The sequence below is a fragment of the Muscardinus avellanarius genome (assembly GCF_963383645.1).
Source record: "Muscardinus avellanarius genome assembly, chromosome: 11".
In the NCBI taxonomy this organism is placed as follows: Eukaryota; Metazoa; Chordata; class Mammalia; order Rodentia; family Gliridae; genus Muscardinus; species Muscardinus avellanarius.
In genome coordinates, this window is record NC_137797.1 from 49,786,595 (window position 1) to 49,809,821 (window position 23,227).

Consider the following 23,227-nt stretch of genomic DNA (forward strand, 5'->3'; position numbering starts at 1 on the left):
TGCTGGGTTTTATTTCAAAGTGTTACTTCTAGATAGCCTTTAAATACAAAAGAACTGTTTAAACTCCTATTTGTTTCATCTAAAAAGTGAAGATTGTGGGATTGATGAGAATACCGTTCTTGAAAACATCTCCTTGATCTTCTTTGTAACTCTAATGGTAATTCTTCATAGGAATGTGAAGATGGAAGGTGTTACTAGAGGTATCTTAAGAAGGGTTAGGACAAGCCAGTCCTGTACCTTACTTAAATTTTATAGTCCAGAATTTATCTCTGAGGGCCAGAGGTTTGGCTACAGCACAGTGACAGAAGTCAAGAAAATTTTTTATTTCCTAAACACCTATGTTTGTTAAGGGAAAAAAGTATGCTTTCAGCATTTCCTGCTCTATTCATTGCTATCATTGTGAAAAGAGTGAACTGAGGGACTGGTCAGTTTAAAGTGAACGCCTGAAACCAGGCGTGGTGGTGCATGCTTGTAATCCCAGCATTCAGGAGGCTGAAATCAGAGGATTCCGGTTCACGGACAGCCTCAGCTACTTAGTGAGGCCTTCTGCAACTTAGTGAGATCCTGTTTCAAAATAAAGAATAAAATGCTGGGTGTGGTGGCACATGCTTGTAATCCCCGTGCTTGGGAGGCGGAGACAGGAGGATTGCGCAGGTTCAAAGCCACCCTCGTTGGCTTAAGGGATGCTGTTTCCAAATAAAAAATATAAAATAGGCCTGGGAGTGTAGCCTGGAGGTAGAAGGGCTTCCAGGAACCCCAGTTCCACCACCAAAAATAAAAAAGAATAAAAAATAGGCAGCAGGTGTAGCCTGGGGGTCAAATGCCCTTGGATTCCATCCCCAGACCCGCAAAAAAAATAAAATAAAGTGAGTGCCTGAAAGTTTTAAATGAATAGAGACATACTTGTGGAAGCTTAAGAATTTTATCAGAGTTAATTAATAGAATCTAATTTTAATCTGAGGTATATTTGTATTTTTTCAAACATGTCATACATTTAATATGTTGCTTTTGACATAGTTCTGTTATTGAACTCTTTAACAATTTTTTTTCTTACAGCACACTCACCAGTACAGCCACCATTTTTCTCTGAATTGGGATATTACTCCTCTGCAACGTCTATTTCTTTGCCCCCACCACCTCAGGTTTCTGTGAGTCAGAATTGATAATGATTTCTGTGTGTATTATTGTTTTGCTTTATATCTTATCTTTTCTAGTGTTTTCGAAAAACTGGCATGTAGTTTATGGACAGTTAGGATTGAAGAGTGTTTGAAAAACCCAAATTGCATCTGGAATTAATAGCTAGAAATATATAGAATACAGTTTTTAATTTTTAACTGCCATGGTATCCATTGGGTATATTTTTGCATTTTATTCTTAATTTTGTGTTGATTTTCTGGGGGAATTATGGTTTAAGAACAATAGGATGTTTCAAAAAATTATTTCCTTTTTTTTGTTTTGATGAATACAGGTGTGTGTGTGTGTGTGTGTGTGTGTGTGTGTGTGTGTGTTACTAGAGATTGAACACAGGGCCATTATGCCTATTATTTTGCAGTACCAGGGTTTTAATAGCTATACCCCAGCCCTATTTTTTATTCTTTATTTGGAAACAGAGTCTCACTAATTTTTAGAGGGCCTCATAAAGCAGCTGAGACTGGCTGAGAACCTGTGGTCCTCTTATCTCAACATTCATTCATTCATTTGTTCATTCATTCATTCATTCATTCATTCTTTTTGTGGTACTAGGGATTGAACCCAGGAGCATTCTACCTCTGAGCTACACCCCCGCTCTATTTTTTAGTCTTTATTTTGAAACAGGATCTTCCTAAGGTGCAGAGGGGCTCACTGAAGTAGCTGATGCTGGCTACAAACCTGTGATCCTCCTTCCTTAGTCTGCCAAGTACTGGGATTACAAGCATGTATCACCATGCAGGATTTGAATACAGTTATTTTTAACTTGAAAACCTAGAAAAGAAAAGCATTGACTATGGAAGTTAATTCCTTTTTCCTATGTTCCTCTTAAAAGAACTATCAGTCCTATTAAAAAATAATAAGGAAAAGGGGAAAAAAGCAAGTAGAGGAATCCAAAGTAAAAGTTCTGAAGTTATTTTTAGACCTAGAAACTGGGCATGGTGGCTCACGTTTATAATCCCAGCATTTGGGAGGCTGAGACAGGATTGTGGTTAGCAGCCAGCCTCAGCTACTTAGGCCCTTTGCAAATCAGTGAGACTTTGTTTCAAAATAAAGAATAAAAAAAAAAAAAATAGGGTTTGGGGATGTAGCTCAGAGGTAGAATGTTCCTGGGTTCAACCAGTCTCAGCTGCTTAATGAGACTCTCCAAAACTTAGCGAGACTCTTATTTCCAAATAAATAATAAAAATAAGGCTGGGTGTAGCTTGGAGGTTAAATCCCTGGTACTGCAAAAATAAAAAAAGTACCTAGAGATCAAATTGAATCTCTCCCAGTAGGTAAGAGGGAGACTTTACAATTCACGTTTCTTATTAGACCTTTGGTGTCTTCCAAGGAAGCCCAAAGTAAAGGACAAATCAGAGCTGATAGTGAGAGAAAAATTACATTTTTTTTCTTTTTTGAAATATTTTCTTTTGTTAAGTTGGGAATGAATGAGCTAAATGCCAATAAAAATATTAGAAGATCTTTGAAGGAAAAATATTTTCAAATTCAGGATTTGCATAAAATTAGTTTCCTTTGTAAATTTCTAAGAAGCCATTTTACAAGGATTTAAGAGAGTAGTGGGGATTCTTTTTGACATTTAAGGTTCTCTGGATTATCATTCCTAGAATTCTTTTGGTTCTACTGGGGTTCCTGGAAGCCCTTCTACGTCCGGTCTACACTCCCAGACCTATTTTTACATTTTTATTTGGAAACAGGGTCTCCTAAGCCAGCGCGCGTGGCTGGCTTCGAACCTGCGCGATCCTGTCTCTGCCTCCCATGTGCGGATTACAAGCGTGCACCACCATGCCCGGCAAAATTTTTTATCTCGTCTTTTTTTTTGTGTGTGTGTGTGGTACTGGGGGTAGAACTCAGGTGTTTCTTCTAACTCCGGGCTATACTCCCAGACCTATTTTATACTTTATTTGGAAACAGGGTCTCACTAAGTTTCTGAGAGCCTCACTAAGTAGCTGAGGCTGGCTTTGAACCTGTGCAATCCTTCTGTCTCAGCCTCCCAAGCGCTGGGATTACAAGCATACACCACCATGCCCAGCTTATCTCTAGTGTTTTAAAGTTTATTTTGTGATTTTTGTCTTAGTGTTTCTACTTTCCACTAGAAGAACTACCCTGTATAATTTGGGGTCTTTTTTTTTTTTTGGTGAGTGTTGTTGGAACTCAGGGACTTATGCATACTAGGCAATTGCTCTGTCACTAGAGCTATGTCCTCTGTCCTGATGCCTTAAAATTTGAGTTTTTTATTTTCTGTAGTCTTAAATAGAGATGACAGAGGAGTTTGTGTAATTACTTTGACGTTTATAAGTGTTTCAAATATTGTTGATTTTTAAAAATTGCACAATTAACACATTTTCATGGTTGAAGATTGAATTCTGGGATAGTTTTGAGATATATATTATACTTAGTTCATTATGCATACAGGTACAATAACCCCAAACTTTACTTTTTTCTAATTAAAATATTGCTTAAGAAAAAAATTGGACTAGATAAAATTTGCATTTAATTATTTTTTTTTAAGTCTGTGCCACCTTTGAACCAGCCTTATGTGGAAGGCTTGTGTGTTTCTCTTGAACCTCTACCTCCTCTGCCACCTTTGCCACCTCTACCACCTGAAGACCCAGAACAGCCTCCAAAACCACCCTTTGCAGATGAGGAAGAGGAGGAAGAAATGCTGCTTCGAGAAGAACTACTTAAGTCTCTAGCAAATAAAAGAGCTTTTAAGCCAGAGGTAATTTAGGTTTCTGGACCTCTAGGTGGTGCTATTAAGCTTCATTTTAGTGTAGTCCTTTTTTTTGTTATTTGGGATTTATTGGACTTTTTAGCAAAATAGGAATAACTCTAATGCTATTTTTCTCAAACGTGGCAAAAATTTTTTACTTGAAAATATTTCATATCTGTGTCTTTTACTTAGGAAACGTCCAGTAATAGTGACCCACCTTCACCTCCTGTCATGAATAGTTCACAGTCTGTGCCAAGAAGCAATCTATCAATAGTCAGTATTAATACAGTGTCTCAACCTAGGATTCAGAATCCGAAGTTTCACAGAGGACCTCGTCTTCCACGAACTGTGATCTCGGTAAAAAGAAAAACAAAATTTAATACTACATTTATTAAAACAACCTGTGAGAAATGTTTATGAAGTTTGCTGTCCTATTCCTCACTCCCTAGTTTATTCATATAAGTACATTCATATATAAATATAAATTACATTTTAAAATGTATTGAGGAAATGAGAGCAGTTTCTTCCTCAAAACTAGTAGAAGTTGGTTAATAGTGTGTTTGGGCAGTACTCTCATCAGAGTGATATACTTGAATCACTTCTGCACCATTTGGAGAAGTATACCATAGTATACCACTGAGATCAAGTGTAGAGAGGTGTACTTTGTTTTGCTGTTTCCTCTACATTTTTCTACTGAACTTGGCCCATCTAGATTTTCTATCTTTTCAGAAGTTACTGTTAACCAGTAGTATATTTTTTATTTCTCACATTTTTTAATACTTTGCTCATTCTTTTCAACCAATGACTATGCAATAATGGAAGAATTTGTGATATTCATTACAAAGGTTGAAATGAGTTTCTTTTCTGTTTTCTGATGGCTCTAAAGTTAAATAAATAGCATATAGTCAAGCAGAAATCTTGCCTCTGTAAGGTAAACTATCTCTCTTTTTATTTTTTGATTGTACTGGAGATGGAACCCAGGGGCATTCCACCTGGAGCTACACCCCAGCCTTCTTATTCTTTATTTTGAAACAGGGTCTCAGTAAGTTGCAAAGGGCCTCACTAAGTAGCTGAGGCTGGCTGTGTACCCAGATCCTCCTGTCTCAACCTCCCAAATGCGGGGATTACAAGAGTGCACCATCATGCCCGGCTTATATTCTTTATTGAAAGACAAAATACAAATTAGTGAGGAAGGTGATTGTAAGCATTTTATGTTTTTGATGTGTGACCAATGATGGCAAAGTAGGACATAATCAGTTATATATTGTAACTAGATAGTCTATGGAGCCATTACTTTTGTGTATTGAAATCCAAAGACATGAAATGACTGGTCCAAAGCCACATACCTAATTGTTGTAGAGCCAAGAAGAGAATAGACATACTTTTGTAAAATTAAGAGTAACAAATTTATTATCTTTGTAGCTTCCAAAGCATAAATCAGTGGTTGTAACACTGAATGATTCAGATGATAGTGAATCTGATGGAGAGGCTTCCAAGTCAACAAATAGTGTTTTTGGTGGATTAGAGTCCATGATTAAAGAAGCAAGACGAACTGCCGAGGTAAGTGCCATTGTGCAAATTTGTAAAGAGAGGCTCTGTTGCCGATCATTAGTGTTTATTTTTTTTCCTGAAAATTAGACCTTTCTTGGTGGGAGGGGTGTAACTGGAAATAGAACCTAATGGCATTCTATCATCGAGCGACACCCCAGTTCTATTTTATATCTAATTTTATTTGTTTTTTGTTTTTTGCAGTACTGGGGATGGAACCCAGGGCCTTTCTGCCTTCGAGCTACACGCCCAGCCCTATTTTTTATTCTTTATTTTGAAACAGGGTCTCACTGAATTGCAAAGGGCCTCACTAAGTATCTGAGGCTGTCTGCAAACCACAATCCTCCTGTCTCAGCCTCCCAAATGCTGGGATTATAAGCGAGCACCACCACTCCTGGCTTATTTTATATTTAATTTGGAAAGAGGGTCTCGCTAATTGCTAAGACAGGCTTAGTACCTGCAGTCTTCCTATCTCAGCCTCCCAAGTAGTGGAATTACAGGATTGTACCATCATGCCTGGCCAAATTAGAAATTTTTAATATACTAATTAATAGAAAATATTTTTGCTATTTATGTGCATTCTGTGTAATGAAACATATGTAAGTTTAGATAGGTTTTACTATTAAAATGACCTTTGAGCCTGGTATGGTGACGCACACTTGTAATCCCAGTGAGGCTCTCAGCAACCTAGACCCTGTTTCCAAATAAAACATAAAATAGGTCTGGGAGTATGACCTGGAGTTTAGAAAGACCTTGGGTTCCATCCCCAGTACCGCAAAAAAAAAAAAAAAAAAAAAAAGGCCTGGAAACTTACTGTTTTTCAGTTTAATGATATTAAATAAAAAAGTTTTTATTAAAGCATATGATCTAAGTATAATTTTTGTCATTTTCTATTGCAACAGTTAAGATATACTGTGGTTCAGTGATTTTCAAACTATGGGTCTTACTTTGAATAAAATGAGTTAGAGATGTATAAGTTAGTTAAATGTACTTAAAAATGTTTATTGGATTTTGTGTATTTATTAGGACTGTTAATGAAGCTAAACAGTGCAACTACTACTGGGTGAATTATAAATTAATTGGGTAGTTAATAACCAGCATTGCTTTAAAAATGAATAAAAAAATGGAAGGATATTAAATTATTTCTAAATATATTAGTAATTACTGGTTTGCAATGCAAAATATGAATCTTAATGTCAATTTTTGAAAACTGTTGATCTGGTTGACTTGAATTATGTTTTAGCAAGCTTCAAAACCAAAAGTACCTCCAAAATCTGAAAAAGAAAACGATCCTTTGCGAACACCTGAAGCTTTGCCTGAAGAAAAGAAGATTGAGTATAGATTGTTAAAGGAAGAGATTGCCAAGTAAGTGGCATTTTATATAATTCGTTTTAACATTAGTTACTGTTAACCTAACTTCCTTTTGTCTAATATCAAGTTTATAGGCCTTGAGAAATGAGTAATGATGATTTCATCCTCAAGGTAAAGGTAATGTTTTTAAAATTCACATGAATGGAGGAGCCAGTATCTATAGACTTAAATACAATGAGGAATTAAGCTGTACCTGGCTTAGGAAAAGATAAAAGCACTCAAGGAGAGCAGTTACACCATCAACTTTGGCGTGCCAACCTGGGTCCTGTGTGTAGCCACTATTATAATTTTTTTGGTGATTAATACTTTTTTATGAAGTAGGATACATCTTAAAGAAAAGTAGTTTCAGTTTATTTTTTGTTACAATGCATTTTTTTTTAGTCGGGAGAAGCAACGTTTGATTAAATCTGATCAGCTGAAAACAAATTCATCATCCCCAGCAAACTCTGATGTGGAAATTGATGGGATTGGTAGAATAGCAATGGTTACAAAGCAAGTTACAGATGCAGAAGCAAAGCTTAAAAAACACAGGTGAGTCTCATTATTCAATTAATACTTCATGTATCTAAATGTTGCTCAATTAAAGGGATATACTTTTGTGGTATATGCAACGATAGCACTCTAAGATTATAAATTGTGTGTGTGTGTGTGTGTGTGTGTGTGTGTGTGTGTGTGTGTGTGGTGCTGGGGATTGAACCCAGAGGCATTCTACCTCCAAGTTATACCCCCAGCCTGATTTTTTTATTCTTTATTTTGAAACAGGGTCTTACTAAGTTTCAGAGGCCTAACTAAGTAGCTGAGGCTGGCCACGAACCCAGATCCTCCTGTCACAGCCTCCCAAGTACTGGGATTACAAATGTGCTCCACCATGCCCAGGTAGATTACAAATTCTTATAACTGGTAGAGCTATGGAACTATATTGTTTTTTTTATTTATACACTTACATAAAATAGAATTAATGCTTAAGTAAAAATACTAAGCCTTAAAAGGAAAATTTATCAATTGTCAAAAACATTTGTGAAACTTTAAAAAAAAATTTTCTGTAAAACCTCAGGTATAGCTGGGTGTGATGGCGCACACTTGTAATCCCAGCACTTGGGAGGCTGAGACAGGAGGATTGCACAGGTTCAAAGCCAGCCTCAGCTACTTAGGCTCTCAGCTACTTAGTGAGACACTGTTTCCAAATAAACTATAAAATAGGTCTGGGAGTATAGCCCAGAGGTAGAAAAGCCCCTGGATTCCACCCCTAGTACCATTAAATAAATAAATAAATAAATAAATCCTCTGGGTTCCATCCCTAGTACTGAAATTTTTTTTATAAATTTATAGTTTTAGATTTGTCTTTTTGCTACTCAGTTTCAAAACTTCTGTCGCACGCGTGTAATCCCTCCGCTTGGGGGGAGGAGACAGGAGGATCATGCAGGTTTGAAGCCAGCCTTGCTGGCTTAAGAAACCCTGTTTCAAAAAATATGAGTGTAGCCTGGAGGTAGAAGGGTTTCCAGGAACCCCAGTACCACCAAAACAAAAAAAAAAAAACTTTTGTTTGTCTTTACAATTATTTGAAAATTAGATGTCCTTCACTTTCTTTTTTTGCTATGGATAAAAATAAGTTTGAAATTCATGAGTAATTAAATGTCCTCAATTATATTAGATGTTTATGTGTTTGTTAGGAATATTATTAATGAAGCTAAAATAGCAACTGTCTCAGTTCTTGTTCAGGATCCATATAGGGTCAGATTAAGCCAACATTGAACATTTACTATAAGCTTTTCAATTGTAACATTAATTCTACCTTACATTGTTTTTAAACAGAAATTAAAAAGAGAAATCAGATCTGTTGTTGCTTTCATAAAATGAAAATGTTGATTTAAACACTTGTGTAATTAATGAATAAAAGTTTCATCCTTTTAAAATTTCTCTCATACTTTTTTTTTTTTTGGCAGTACTGGGAATGGAACCCAGGGAAGGTATGCCTTTGAGCTATACCCCTGGCCCTATTTTTTTATTCTTTTTTTGGAAACAGGGTCTCACTAAGTTGTGGAGGGCCTCATTAAGTAGCTGAGGTCTGGCTGCAAACCTGGATCCTCCTCTCTGTTTCCCAAATGCTTGGGATTATAAGCATGCACCACCATGCCCAGCTTCAAACTTCTTAAGTAATATATACTTTTTTTTTTTTTTTTCGAGTCTAGGGATGGAACCCAGGGGCATTGCACCTCCAAGCTACACCCCCAGTCCTAATTTTTAGTCCTTTCTTATGTTTGAAACAGGGTCTCACTGAGTTGTGAAGGGCCTCACTAAGTAGCTGAGGCTGTCCGCAAACCTTGATTCTCTGGTCTCTGCCTCCCAAATGCTGATATTACAAGCATGTGCCACCATGCCAGGCCAATTAAGTAATATTTTTAAGATGTACTGCTACTTTGAATTTTTTTATCCTGATAGTATCATTCTGCTAATTTTAAAGACACTAATAAGACTTTTGTTATTCCCTACTTAGAATTCTCTTGATGAAAGATGAATCTGTTTTAAAGAATCTAGTACAGCAAGAAGCCAAGAAGAAAGAATCTGTTCGAAATGCTGAAACAAAAATTACAAAGCTTACAGAACAGCTTCAAGCAACTGAGAAAATTCTCAGCGTTAATAAAATGTTTTTGAAGAAACTTCAGGAGCAAGTAATGTTCTTTTTTTTTTTTAAATTAAAATATGGCCACCTGTTTAGTATACTATTTTTTTGTTGTTGTTGTTGTTGCTACTGGGAATTGAACTCAGGGGCATTTTGCCTCCAAGCTACACCACCAGCACTATTTTTTGAAACAGGGTCTCACTAAGTTGCAGAGGGCCTCACTAAGTAGCTGAGGCTGGCCATGATTCCGGATCCTCCTGTCTCAGCCTCTCAAGTAATGGGATTACAGGCATGCTGCACCACATCCAGTTTACTATACGTTTTTTTAGGCCAAATTTTTTAAGATATCAAAATATCTGTAACCTATGATTTTTCACTGAGATATAATATTGGGATATATCTATTTTCTTTTGAATACCTAAAAGCTGTTGTGTTTGAGGAGATATCCTCTCCTAAGATTTTCATTTACATCTTCAGAATTTTTATTTTCAGATTAACAAGGTTCAACAACGTGTTACAATTAAGAAAGCTTTGACTTTGAAATATGGAGAAGAGCTTGCTCGGGCAAAGGCAGTAGCTAGTAAAGAAATCGGAAAACGTAAGCTGGAACAAGATCGCCTTGGTGTAAGTTGCTTATAGAAATATTTTTTTGAAGCAGATTTTTGTGATTCTTCTAAGGATAAGAGATGTATGAAGTAGTTAAACTTTTTTTCTACAAACTGAAGAAAGTAAGATTAAAACTTTGTAAATGACATCTACATTTTTGGATGCTTTTTATTTTGTCTTGCCTAGTTTTTTGTAGGGCATAGATTAACTAGCAAAATGGTTGAAGATTTTATTGTTAACTATTTTTATTCTCCTTATGAACTTCATTTTGTGGGGTTTTTTTTTTTTTTTTTTTGGTGGTACTGGGGTTCCTGGAAGCCTGTCTATCTCTGGGCTACACTTCCAGACCTATTTTATTTTTGGAAACAGGGTCTCCTAAGCCAGCGCGGCTGGCTTCGAACCTGCGCGATCCTCCTGTCTCTGCCTCCCAAGCGTCCTCAACTTCATTTTGTAATACTAGTGTTATACAATTGGGATAGCACAGTTGTCTTGTGAAAAATTGTTTATAAAATTATAGCAGTGTAAAATATTTGTATAATTTTTCCTTCCTAGCCAAACAAAATGATGAGACTGGACAGTTCTCCAATATCAAGTCCACGAAAAATATCAAGTCCACGAAAACATTCAGCAGAACTAATTGCTATGGAAAAGAAACGATTGCAAAAGCTAGAATATGAATATGCCCTGAAAATTCAAAAATTAAAAGAAGCCCGAGCACTTAAAGCAAAGGAACAACAAAATATTGCTCTAGTGGTAGAAGAGGAACCTGAATTTTCTTTACCCCAACCCTCACTTCATGATTTGACACAGGATAAATTAACCCTGGACACAGAAGAAAATGATGGTGATGATGAAGTTTTGTCTGGTTCAAACAGAGAACGAAGAAGATCCTTCTTAGAATCCAATTCTTTTACTAAACCAAACCTTAAGCATACTGATACACCTAACAAAGAATGTATAAATAAACTTACTAAAAATACTGTAGAAAAGCCAGAACTTTTTCTAGGATTGAAAATTGGTGAATTGCAAAAATTATATTTGAAGGCTGACAGCTTAAAACAATTGATTTTAAAAACTACCACAGGCCTTACAGAAAAGACTTTGCATGGTCAGGTAAGTGAACATTTTATATTTTTTATAAAATGTAGAATTCACTTTATCCTTTTATTTTTGCCTTAAAGAATTATTGGTTTGTTTTTGCAGGAGATTTCTTTGGATGTGGATTTTGTTACAACACAGAATAAGACAACAGAAGTAAAGCCATGTCCTTTTAGACCCTATCATAGTCCTCTTCTAGTTTTTAAGTCCTACAGGTATAAAAGAAAGATTCAATTACTTCTTGGTTCTTATAATACTTTATATTGTGTTACCTTAAATATTTAACAGTAATAAAAAAAAGCAGTTGAATCACTGAAAAATGGATTGTCCTTTTAGGGAAAATGAAGTATTTTTACTATTCAGACCATTCCAGGAAATGAAGTTTACTTTTGAGTTTAGTAATTCTTATCAAATTCAAATTTCTAATTGCTGATGATTCAAATATGGATTCTGGATTTCTGTCAAAGAGTTTAGAAAGAATACTTGGAGTCTTGTGAAGATTTTTAATTTTGAAGCTGGTTGTGGTGGTGCACGCTTACAATTCTAGTACTTGGGAGGCCGAGACAGGAGGAGCGCAGTTCAAAGCCAGCCTTACCAACTTAGTGAGGCTGTTAGCAACTTAGACTCTGCTTCAAAATAAAAAATAGAAGCCGGGTATGGTGGCACACACTTATAATCCCAGTGCTTGGGAAGTTGAGACAGGAGGATCACACAGGTTCAAAGTCAGCCTCAGCGACTTAGGCTCTTAGCAACTTAGTGAGACCCAGTTTCCAAATAAAGTATAAATATAGGTCTGGGAGTATAGCCTGTAGGTAGAAAAGCCCCTGGGTTCTACCCCCAGTACCACCAAAAAATAAAAAATAAATAAAAAATAGAATAGGACTGGTGGTGTAGCTCAGAAGCCTCTGGGTTCAGTTGCCAACACCACAAAAAAAAAGTTTAATTTTGTGTTTTTAACTTTATTACTCGTTAGTCTAAGGAGTACATTATCTAGTCTTCATAAAGTTGATTTAGACATTTTCAAATGACTGATTTTATGGGAGGTTGTCCCAAAATGAAAACTATTAGAAGTTGTGTGACTCTTAAATGAGTATGATTTTATGATAAAATTGTAAATACCAACTGTTTAGTATAGACTTTTTTCTTAGTTTTTTGAATTGGGTGGTAATATGTATAAAAAATAATAATATGACACTTTATCATATGTTATAAATAAGCACTGCTTTCAGAATACAGTGTTTTCTGGGGTTTTTTTTTTTGTGTGTGTGTGTTTTTTTTTACTTCAGATCTTTTATGGTTCCAGAGTAAAAAGTAGCTTATTCATAACTACTACTTGATGTTCTGGCTATTTCTAAAATTAATTTTGATATTTATATAAATAGCATACTCAAAATATAGAAATTTTAACAGAAAAATTATAATTTTTTTTCTAGTTTTTAGAGGTGCTTTATGGAGCATAATGTGCCTGTCTATTTTCTTCTTAGATTTAGTCCATACTATCGAACAAAGGAAAAACTTCCCCTAAGCTCAGTATCATATAGTAATATGATTGAACCAGATCAGTGTTTCTGCCGTTTTGACTTAACAGGAACATGTAATGATGATGACTGTCAGTGGTGAGTAGTTTTTATTTGTGAACATTTTATAATTTAAAAAAAGGTACTGCTTGCTTAATTTTGATATGTACATGGTTATCTTTTCTGTGTTGTTTCATTTTAGGCAGCATACACAAGACTATACACTTAGCCGAAAACAGCTATTCCAGGACATTCTGTCGTATAATCTGTCTTTGATTGGTTGTTCAGAGACAAGCACTGATGAAGAAATTGTTTCTGCAGCAGGTTTTAACAGACTTCTTTTTCTTCCTCAAGTGAAAATTTGAATGTAGATAATGGGGAAAAAAATTAAATATACTTGTTGATATGTTTATAAATAATCATAATAATTTAATACATTCCATCTATGATATTTTTGTCTAGATCCTGTTGTGTTCAGCACACTAACCTCTAACCATTATGTCTTCATTTATACTAGCCACATTTTAGGTACTCAATACTCAGGTGTAGCAAATGCTTACCAATAGCATCGCAGGCATTTAAGACATTTTCAGCATTGCAGTTAGTCTTTTGGACAGCGATCATCTAAATAGTTGAGTTTATTTAGAAGAAAATATTGGCCTTTTACTAATAGATATCTTACTAATTATTTTAATAGAGACTTCTTTTTTGGGTGGGGGGAGTACTGGGGTTGGAACCCAAGGACATTCTGCCTCGGAGCTATGCCCTAGCCCTATTTTTTATTCTTTATTTTGAAACAGTCTCACTGAGTTGCAAATGGCCTCACTAAGCAGCTAAAGCTGTTCATGAACCCAGATCCTCCTGTTCCAGCCTCCCAAGTACTGAGATTACAAGTGCGCCACCACACCCGGTGAGACTTCTTTTTTTACTTACTGTTTTTAAAAATAAAAAATTAAGCTGGATGTGGTGGTGCATGCCTGTATTCCCAGTACTTAGGAGGTTGAGACAGGAGGAGTGCAGGTTCTAGACCAGGTTATGGTAACTTAGAAAGACCCTGTTTAAAAAAAAAAGAGAGAACTGGTGGTGTAGCTCAGAGATAGAATGCCACTTGGTTCAATCATCAGTACCACAAAAAGTAAATACATAAATAAAACCTGGAAGCCAGATGTGGTTGGTGCACGCTTGTAATCCCGGTACTTGGGGGTCTGAGGCAGGAGGATGGCAGGTTCGTGGTCCTCTCGGATACTTCTTGGGGCCCTTCGTAACTTAGATCTTGTTTCAAAATAAGGAATAAAAAATAGAACTGAGGGGTGTAGCTTGGAAGTATAATGCCCCTGGGTTCAATCTCTAGTACTGCCAAAAAAGTGCCCCCCTAAAGAAAATAAAGAAACCTGGAAGTTAAAATGGCCATTGTTTAAAATTCTGTGATAAAAAATAAAGGGCCTTATACACTTTGATATTGTAAAAAGTATAAATTACTACCAGACATTATAAACAAAAATTAAGGTTTTTCCAAATTTTGGTGTTAAATAATAAGCCTTAAATCTTTTGGGTCTAAGGAAATGGACATTTAATAAGTTTAATATTATTACAATCCAAGTGATAGTAAATTCACAGAATCAATTTTGTCATTTTCAGTTTTGGGACTTCAACTTTTACTTAATTAGTTCATTTCATGAAATGATTTTTTCTAGTACAAATAGGTTGTATAATGTAGCAGGACTTGCCATAGTAGTTAAGATAATGTAGACCTTGCCCTTTCAAAGGCTATGTTATTGACTAATACCATATATAGGAAAGAATTCTTAAACTGTTTTTGCATCATACTCTGTAATTACCCTAATCACTGCAATCTGTGTTATTTATGAAGATAGCATTGTTCTTATTTCAGAAAAATATGTTGAGAAACTTTTTGGAGTAAACAAAGATCGAATGTCAATGGACCAGATGGCTGTTCTCCTTGTTAGCAATATTAATGAAAGTAAAGGTCATAGTAAGTATATATGTGTGTGTGTGTGTGTGTGTGTGTGTGTGTGTGTGTGTGTGTGTGTGTGTGTATGTGTAAAGGACAAACTTTTTGGCATTATGTTCTTAATATAAAGTGATGGTTATTTCTGACGAACATGATAGAGTAAATATAATAGTTCTGACCAGATGTGGTGGTGCATGCCTATAATCTGAGTACTTGGGAGGCTGAGACAGGAGGATTGAAGGTTTGAGGATAGCCTCAGCAACCTAGCAAAGATTCTTAGCAACCTAGGAAGACCTTGTTTCAAAAACAAAATATAAGAGCCGGGTGTGGTGCACATGCTTGTAATCCCTGCACTTGGGAGGCTGAGACAGGAGGATCGCATGGGTTCGAAGCCAGCCTCAGCTACTTAGTGAGGCTCTCAGCAACTTAGTGAGACCCTGTTTCCAAATAAAATATATATAAAAAAAAAATAGGTCTGGGATTATAGCCCAGAGGTAGAAAAGCTCCTGGGTTCTACCCCCAGTACCACCAAAAAAAAACACCTACACCCCTCTCCCTCTCCCTCTCCCCCTTCCTCCCTCCCTCCCTCCCTCTCTCTCTCTATCTCTCTATCTCTCTATCTATCTATCTATCTATCTCCATATATATATATGATGGGTGTGGTGGTGCATGCTTGTAATCCCAGTACTTGGGAGGCTGAGACAGGAGGATCCAGGTTCTTGTCTGGCGTCAGCTACTTAGACCCTCCATAACTTAGTGAACTTAGTGAGACCCTGTTTCAAACTAGAGAATAAAAAAATTGGGCTGGAGGTATAGCTTGGAGGTAGAATCTTCCTGAGTTCAATCCCCAGCACCACCAAAAGAAAAAGTGTACATATATGGGGCTGTGGGTATAGCACACCTCTGAGTTCAATCCAGAATATCCCCCTTCAAAAAATTTTCAAAACATGTAGTTTTTTGCAAGTATTGTTTGGGTAACTTTCAAAGCAATAAAATTTCAGTCAACAATCTTCTTCTCTTTAGCACCTCCATTTACAACCTATAAAGATAAAAGAAAATGGAAGCCAAAGTTTTGGAGAAAACCTGTATCAGAGAATGGCTTCAGTAGTGATGATGAACAATCTGTAGGACCAATTAAGTATGGTAAGAAATTTTGTAACTTGTAAATTCCAGAATTACTAAATTGAGGTGTTCCATTTTTGCTAATCTTGGTGTTATATACTAGCCTACTTTAAACCTGTTTTGTTTCCTTAAAACTTATTGTTCAATTTTTATTTTCTTAAGTTGAGCCCTTGAAGTTTGCAATGTAGTTATTTATTATAAAGGATTGTTCCTGTCATTGTAGGATATTTTGCATTCATGGTCCCTACCCAGTAAATGCAGGGAACACCTGTTAGTAAATATGACTCTTTAAATATGTTTAAAAATACTGGAGTGGGATGATATTCATAACACTGGTCTTTTTTTGAGAACCACTGTCTGGGTTGTGCCCTTCTTGAAGTGTTCTGTTTTTCTTCATCTTTGTGTCTGTTTTCTGATGTGTAGAAGGCTCCCAAAGTGAGTGAATGAATGTGGGAACAAAATAACATATAAATTGAGTGCCTTATTGTAGAGCACATTATCATTTTATGTTCACATAATTCAGTTGTTTACTATGTATGGATTAGCAAGTGTCCCATAAAAGCATATCTCTACATACTCTTAAGAGGTTATTTAACATTAATGTAACACTTCAGCTTTCAATTTCTTATTTATAATTTAGAGTTAAATGATATAATTTACTCTTAAAATATGGAGACCATACTTCTAATTTACCAGCAGAGTCCTAATTTATTCCTGTTGTACCTCCAGCCCTATTTATTTATTTATTTATTTATTTATTTATTTATTTATTTTGCAGTGCTGGGGAATGGAACCCAGGGGCATCGTACTTCCAAACCACACACCCCCCAGCCCTATTTTTTTTTAAGTTTTTATTTTTGAAACAGGGTCTCACTGAGTTGTGAAGGGCCTCACCAAGTAGCTGAGGCTGTCCGAGAACCATGATCCTCCAGTCTCTGCCACCCAAATGCTGGGATTACAAGCATGCGCCACCATGCCAGCTATTTATTTATTTATTGCAGTAGTGGAGATTGATCCCAGGGGCATTCTATATCTATGCTGATTTTATTCTTTATTTTTGAAACATGGTCTCACCGAGTTGCAGAGGGTCTTACTAAGTAGCTAAGGATGGCTGTGAACCCACAGTCCAGTACAAAGATTATAATCATGTGCCATCATGTCCAACTCTGCTATAGTTTTTAATACCACCATTTTTCACTCTCAAGGATATCCAGGTTTGGATGATAAGTCTTATCATTCATCTGCCTTAAAGCTATGCATTACCTTAAAGCTCTGCCTTAAAACTATGAGTTACCATGTCATTAGGATATTTAGGTTTTTAGGTTTATTTATTTATGTACTTATTTATTTACCTACGTATTTAGTGGTACTGGGGTTTGAACCCAGGGGCACTCCACTTCTGAGCTTCACCTATTTTTTTCCCCCTGTTATTATTATTATTTTTTTAAGAGAGTCTCACTAGGTTGATGAAAAACGCATTACTTGCTGAGGGTATCCTCAAACCTATGATCTTCCTGTCTCAGCCTCTCAAGTACTAGGATTACTGGCATGCATCACCATGCCCAGCTAGATTATTTTTAAAATGAGACAAATTACGAATTAAAGAAGGTATAAAGCTAATGATATTTTTTTCTATAGCCTTCCAGCCAGAAAACCAAATGAATGTTCCAGCTTTGGATACAGTTGTAACCCCAGATGATGTCAGATATTTTACAAATGAAACTGATGACATTGCTAATTTAGAAGCAAGTGTACTTGAAAATCCTTCTCATGTACAACTTTGGCTCAAGCTTGCATACAAGTACTTGAATCAAAATGAGGGGTAGGTCAGCTTCAAATCTTTGTGTGAAGTGTCACATATCTGTATTTTCATGTTTGCCATTTATTAGACCTGTGGTAATAAGGTTTCTTTCCTAGTGTCAGTGTAATCCATTTTTTTGACAAAGTCAAAAATATTTCATTGTTTAAAAGCTATTGGAAACGCCGGGCTTGGTGGTGCATGCTTGTAATCCCCGCGCTTGGGAGGCATAGACAGGAGAATCACGCAGGTTCAAAGCCAGCCTTGCTGGCTTAAGAGACCCTGTTTCCAAATACAAATATAAAAAATAGGTATCTGGGAGTGTAACCTGAAGGTAGAAGGGTTTTCAGGAACCCCAGTGCCACCAAAATAAATGAATAAATAAGCTATTGGAAAAATTTAAGATTAATTGGGTCTTATGTAAGCTCTTAGAAAAGTTTAGTAGGCTCAGTGCATAGGGAATAAGTTATACTAAAGTTTTTAGAAACTTCAAAATAGTTAACTTCAAAATAGTAAATTCTTGAGTATAAATTTTTTTTTTTTTTTTTTTGTGGTACTAGAGATTAACCCATTTTTACCACTGAGCTACACCCCTAGCCCTTTTTTTTTTTTTTTTTTTTTTGTGGTACCAGGGATGGAACCCAGGGTCATTCTACCTCCGAGCTATACCCCCAGCCCTATCTTTTATTCTTTATTTTGAAGCAGGGTCTCATCACTGAGTTGCAAGGGGCCTCACTAAGTAGCAGAGGTGCTGTCCGTGAACCATGATCCTCCTGTCTCAGCCTCCTAAATGCTGTGATTACAAGCCTGCACAACTACATCTGGCTCCCAGCCCTATTTTTTATTTTGAAATAAGGTCTCACTAAGTTGCAGGGGGCCTCATAAAGTAGATGAGGTTGTCTGTGAACCCGCTATCCTCCTGTCTCTGCCTCCCAAGTACTGGGATTACAAGTGTGTGCCACTGCCCGGCTTATTCTGTCTTTTAAAACAGGGTTACTCTAAGTAGCTGAGGCTAGCTGTGAACTTGCAATCCTCCTATCTTCGCCTCCCAAGTACTGGGATTACAAGTGTGTTCCACTATGTCCGGCTTATTCTATCTTTTGAAATAGGATCACACTAAGTACTGAGGCAGGCTGTGACCGTTCAGTCCTCCTATCTCCGCCTCCCAAGTGCTGGGATTATAAGCATGCACCAGCACACCTGGCTTGAAAGAAGTTTTAAAAGTTAGTCATATTTTCTTTTGTTGTTGTTGTTGTTATGGTACTGCAGATTGAACCCTAGGATATTCTACCACTAAGCTACATCCCGAGCCCATTTTAAAATTTTGAGGCAGGGTCTTGCCTGGGCTGGCTTTGAACTTGAAATACTCCTGTCTTAGCCTCCCAAGTTGCATGTGCCATCACTCCTGGCATTAGTCATAATTTCTTAGTACACTTATGAGAAAATAACAGTGCAACAGTTAACTTTTATGTTAATTTGCAGAGGAGATTTAAAGTCTAATCTCCAAATTCTGTTGAATTTTCTTTCTTTCTTTTTTTTTTTGGAGGGGATGGGTCCTGGGGATGGAACCCAGGGGCATTCTACCTCCAAGCTACACCCTCAGTCCTATTTTTTTTATTCTTTATTTTGAAACAGGGTCTTACTGAATTCCAAAGGGCCTAAGTAGCTGAGGCTGGTTGGAAACCGAGATCCTCCCGTCTCAGCCTCCCAAATGCTGGGATTACAAGCATGTGCCACCATGCCTGGCCTGTTGAATTTTCTTTTGTGTGTGGTATTAGATTTAATAAGTTCAAGTAAGAGAAATAGTATTTTATCTCACAACCATATCTCTTACAGATTGTATCTTCTTTTACTTTTTTTATTTTTTTATTTTGTGGTACTGGGAGTGGAACCCAGGGGCTTTCTACCTCTGGGCTATCCTCCCAGACCTATTTTATTATTTTATTTAGAAACGGGGTCTCACTAAGTTGCTGAGAGCCTCACTAAGTTGCTGAGAACCTCACTAAGTAGCTGAGGCTGGCTTCGAACCTGTGCAATCCTCCTGTCTCAGCCTTCCAAGCGTGGGGATTAAAAGTGTGCGCCACCATGCCCGGCTTCTTTCTGATAGTAGATTAAGTCTAATTTTTTTATTTATTTATTTTTTTTTTGCATGCTAGGATCAAACTCAGCTTCACATGTACTAGTCAAGCACTACCACTAAACTGCATTCTCAACACTATAATTTTAATTTTAGAATAGAGTACTTAAGGATTATTTTAGTAGACTACCATGATAGATCTATCTTAAAATTTAGAATAAAAGCTTTTAATAAGACAGCTTTACAGAGTGCTCCTAAATGACACATGAGTGAATATGGAGCTTATTAAATTTCCTTATGTGTCACTTCCATGTTAATAAGATAAATTAGTGTTTTATTTTCTGATTCATTTACTGAGTAAAGGCCAAAAGAACTATATAGTATTTTATGAATAGGAACTTGAGAATTATCTTCTCCAAGAGATAGCAAGCCCTTGATAGTTGAAAAGAACTATTATATTGAGAGCTTTGATATTTTGTGCTGGCAGTAGCTGGCCTTGAGAGAGTATTGTATAATATTTCCTGTTCTCAAACAGTATAAATCATAAAAGGTATTGTTGAATATGGGCACAGAGTGGATTTGAAGTTGATAATCTTAGTGATTTTATAACACTTTTTATCTGGTAAATACTGAACATTTGCTTAAAAAGAAATTGTTGGGTCTGTGGGAAATCAGGACCTTTTTTTGATGACAGGATGTGATTTAAAATTTTAATTTTTTATTTGTCATAAAGATCATGGCTTCTTAGGAGGTTCTAATGAAAGTGGAATTTTAAAATGATTCATTTGATTAGCCATCTTTAAATATTTTTTATACCCTTTTGTTCTTTTAAATATAGGCTATGTTCAGAATCCTTGGATTCTGCTTTAAATGTACTGGCTAGAGCATTGGAAAACAACAAAGACAATCCTGAAATTTGGTGCCATTACCTCAGATTGTTCTCAAAAAGAGGAACCAAGGAAGAGGTGCAGGAAATGTGTGAAACAGCTGTTGAATATGCTCCTGACTATCAAAGCTTTTGGACTGTGAGTAGAAAAACTGACATGGTTGTGTAGTGTATTTGTATGTTTGTAATTATTTGGGCATCTTAAATATTGATATGTAATTTAATAGGTTATGTGCTTTATCTAGATATAATAGCCTTACTTTCAGTTTCTGAAAACCTCAAAGCTGCTACTTCTGGGTTAGGAACAGTTTAGTCCAAAGAAAAAGATGATATATAATGAAGGTGTGATTTTTGTTGTTTTTAACTTTATTGGTAAAGAAGAAATACAGATTTATGAAATATTTTGCACTTGCTATTTGTACACAATTTTATTGTCTGCAAAGGTAAGTGTAGTTTTTACATCTGAAAATGTTTTCTTTCAAATTTCTTATATTGTCATGTATGCTGGGGAAAAGTTTGATCTTTTTATTATTTGTCTTCATTACTTATGAATATCAAATCTTTCCAGGGTAAAAGGTTTGGTGACAGAATGGCTTCTTCATCTTTTCTCTGAGAGAATGAAATTTTTCCTATCTAGACTTAAAATAATAATTAAATCATTTACAAAAATTACTTTTTGTGCGTGTGGTACTGGGGATGGAACCCAGGAGCATTTTACCTTCGAGCTACACCCCCAGCCCTATTTTTTGTTCTTTAATTTGAAACAGGGTCTCACTGAGTTGTAAAGGGCCTCACTAAGTAGCTGAGGCTGTCCAAGAACCCCTTTCCTCCTGTCTCAGCCTCCCAAATGCTAGGATTACAAGCACATGCCCTCATGCTTGGCTGCAAAGTAAAATACTTATTAATATTTGAATTTCTGTCAGCTAAACTCAGGAACCATTAGATTCGGTTAAATCTATTACTACTAAATCTCCTTTCCTCCCACTTTTTTCCTTCCTTCTTACATAAAAAGTACATTCTTTACCCCTGAGCTACTTTCCCAGTCCCATAAATGAATTGTCAAGACTTTTTTATTTATTTATTTTATTTTATTTTTTTGTGAGATAGGATCTCCCTCTGTTGCCCAGGCTAGCCTCAAACTTCTAGGCTCAAATGATCTTTCCACCTTAGCCTCCCAAGTAAGCTTGGACTACAGGAATATACCACCATGCCCCAGATCTGTCTTGTACTTTGCAACTGAAATTCGAATTCACAGAGATTGGGATGCCATGGTATCCATTAGTGAATGCACTGGTTACTCAATTCTCATTCTCTAAACTCAGGTACTGAAGCAGTTTGGACAGTGAGGGATACTTGATTAATTTATTTATTTTTTAAACCTAGAGGATTGATACCACATTTGATGCTATTGATCACCACATATTTTACAGAGTATGGACTATTTTTAAAACAGTGTTTTCCCTCGAAGTTGCTTGGTTTTTACAATGCATTTCACCGTATATTTATTTCTTTTAATTTTTTAATAGTACTGGGAATTGAATTCAGGGATATTCTCTCTCTGAGTTACATGTACCCCCAAGCCTAGTGTGGGTGTGTGTGTGTGTGTGTGTGTGTGTGTGTGTGTGTGTGTGTGTGTGTGTGTTGTGAAAGAGGGTCTTACTAGGTTGCTGAGAGTCTCTCTGTGGCCTCTGAGACTGTCCTCAAACCTGTTATTCTCCTATCTTAGCCTCCCTAGTGCTGGAATTATAGATGTGTGCCACCACATCTGGCTTTGCCATATATTTCTAATACAGATGCTATTCTAAAAATTGCATGTGATTTTTTTTTTAACACATGCAATTTGCATTCTAGATATCCATCATGGTTTTGCTGCAATTTACCTATTGATTCGGGAAAAGAGAAATGAAATTGTTTCAGTAATGACCCTTGAGAATTCATCTCTGTTTTAGTTTTCATCTGAGTTTACTTTCCAACATGTGATAGAGGGGAAAATCTAGGCTGTAGTACTAGAAAACGGCTTATATAGTTTTATAAATTATTCTTTTGCTAAAAATTCAAGACTTGCTATGAGTTAGTTTCTTAATGAAATTGAAAAATATATAGTTTTATTCCTATAATGAAGGATTAATTCTGTGAAACCCCTCTTGGTCAGTTTCTACACCTAGAAAGCACCTTTGAAGAAAAAGATTACGTATGTGAGAGAATGGTGGAATTTCTAATGGGAGCCGCCAAGAGGGAAACATCAGATATTCTGTCCTTTCAGCTTTTAGAGGCTCTTTTATTTAGAGTTCAGCTGCACGTATTTACCGGAAGATGCCAGAGTGCACTTGCAATTTTACAGGTAAATATTTATTGTATTATTTAACATCATTTTGGAGACAATTTTTTAAAGATCAGAGGCATTACAGGTAGCATCATTTAATAGTGAGAGTACATACAAGCCGGGCATGGTGGCACACGCTTGTAATCGCAGCATTTGGGAGGCTGAGACAGAATCAGGGTTTGCAGATAGTCTCAGCTACTTAGTGAAGCCCTTTGCAATTCAGCGAGACCCTATTTCAAAATTTAAAAAGAGTAGGGCTGGGGGTGTAGCTTGGAGGTAAAATGGTCCTAGGTTCCATCCCCAGTACCAAAAAAAAATTAGAGCACAGACTTTGGATTTGAATCTTTCTTTTGCCACTTTCTAGTAAGATATATTACACTGGTTAATT

At 36.3% G+C, this 23,227-nt stretch overlaps 1 protein-coding gene across 1 annotated transcript in view; it reads left to right on the forward strand.

The window, feature by feature from the left end:
* Window positions 1–23,227, forward strand: part of ZFC3H1 (zinc finger C3H1-type containing) — a gene marked incomplete at both ends in the record, with an annotated part of 64,854 nt that overhangs the window by 23,490 nt on the left and 18,137 nt on the right. Inside the window, 17 exons of the mRNA XM_080706362.1 lie at window positions 1,057–1,148; window positions 3,701–3,910; window positions 4,094–4,258; window positions 5,324–5,461; window positions 6,693–6,814; window positions 7,202–7,351; window positions 9,315–9,489; window positions 9,933–10,064; window positions 10,599–11,159; window positions 11,250–11,359; window positions 12,629–12,760; window positions 12,864–12,985; window positions 14,553–14,654; window positions 15,657–15,776; window positions 17,394–17,577; window positions 20,469–20,655; window positions 22,669–22,857. Of these exons, the coding sequence (XP_080562488.1) occupies window positions 1,057–1,148; window positions 3,701–3,910; window positions 4,094–4,258; window positions 5,324–5,461; window positions 6,693–6,814; window positions 7,202–7,351; window positions 9,315–9,489; window positions 9,933–10,064; window positions 10,599–11,159; window positions 11,250–11,359; window positions 12,629–12,760; window positions 12,864–12,985; window positions 14,553–14,654; window positions 15,657–15,776; window positions 17,394–17,577; window positions 20,469–20,655; window positions 22,669–22,857 (2,891 nt within the window). The remainder of the gene's footprint in view (window positions 1–1,056; window positions 1,149–3,700; window positions 3,911–4,093; window positions 4,259–5,323; window positions 5,462–6,692; window positions 6,815–7,201; window positions 7,352–9,314; window positions 9,490–9,932; window positions 10,065–10,598; window positions 11,160–11,249; window positions 11,360–12,628; window positions 12,761–12,863; window positions 12,986–14,552; window positions 14,655–15,656; window positions 15,777–17,393; window positions 17,578–20,468; window positions 20,656–22,668; window positions 22,858–23,227) is intronic.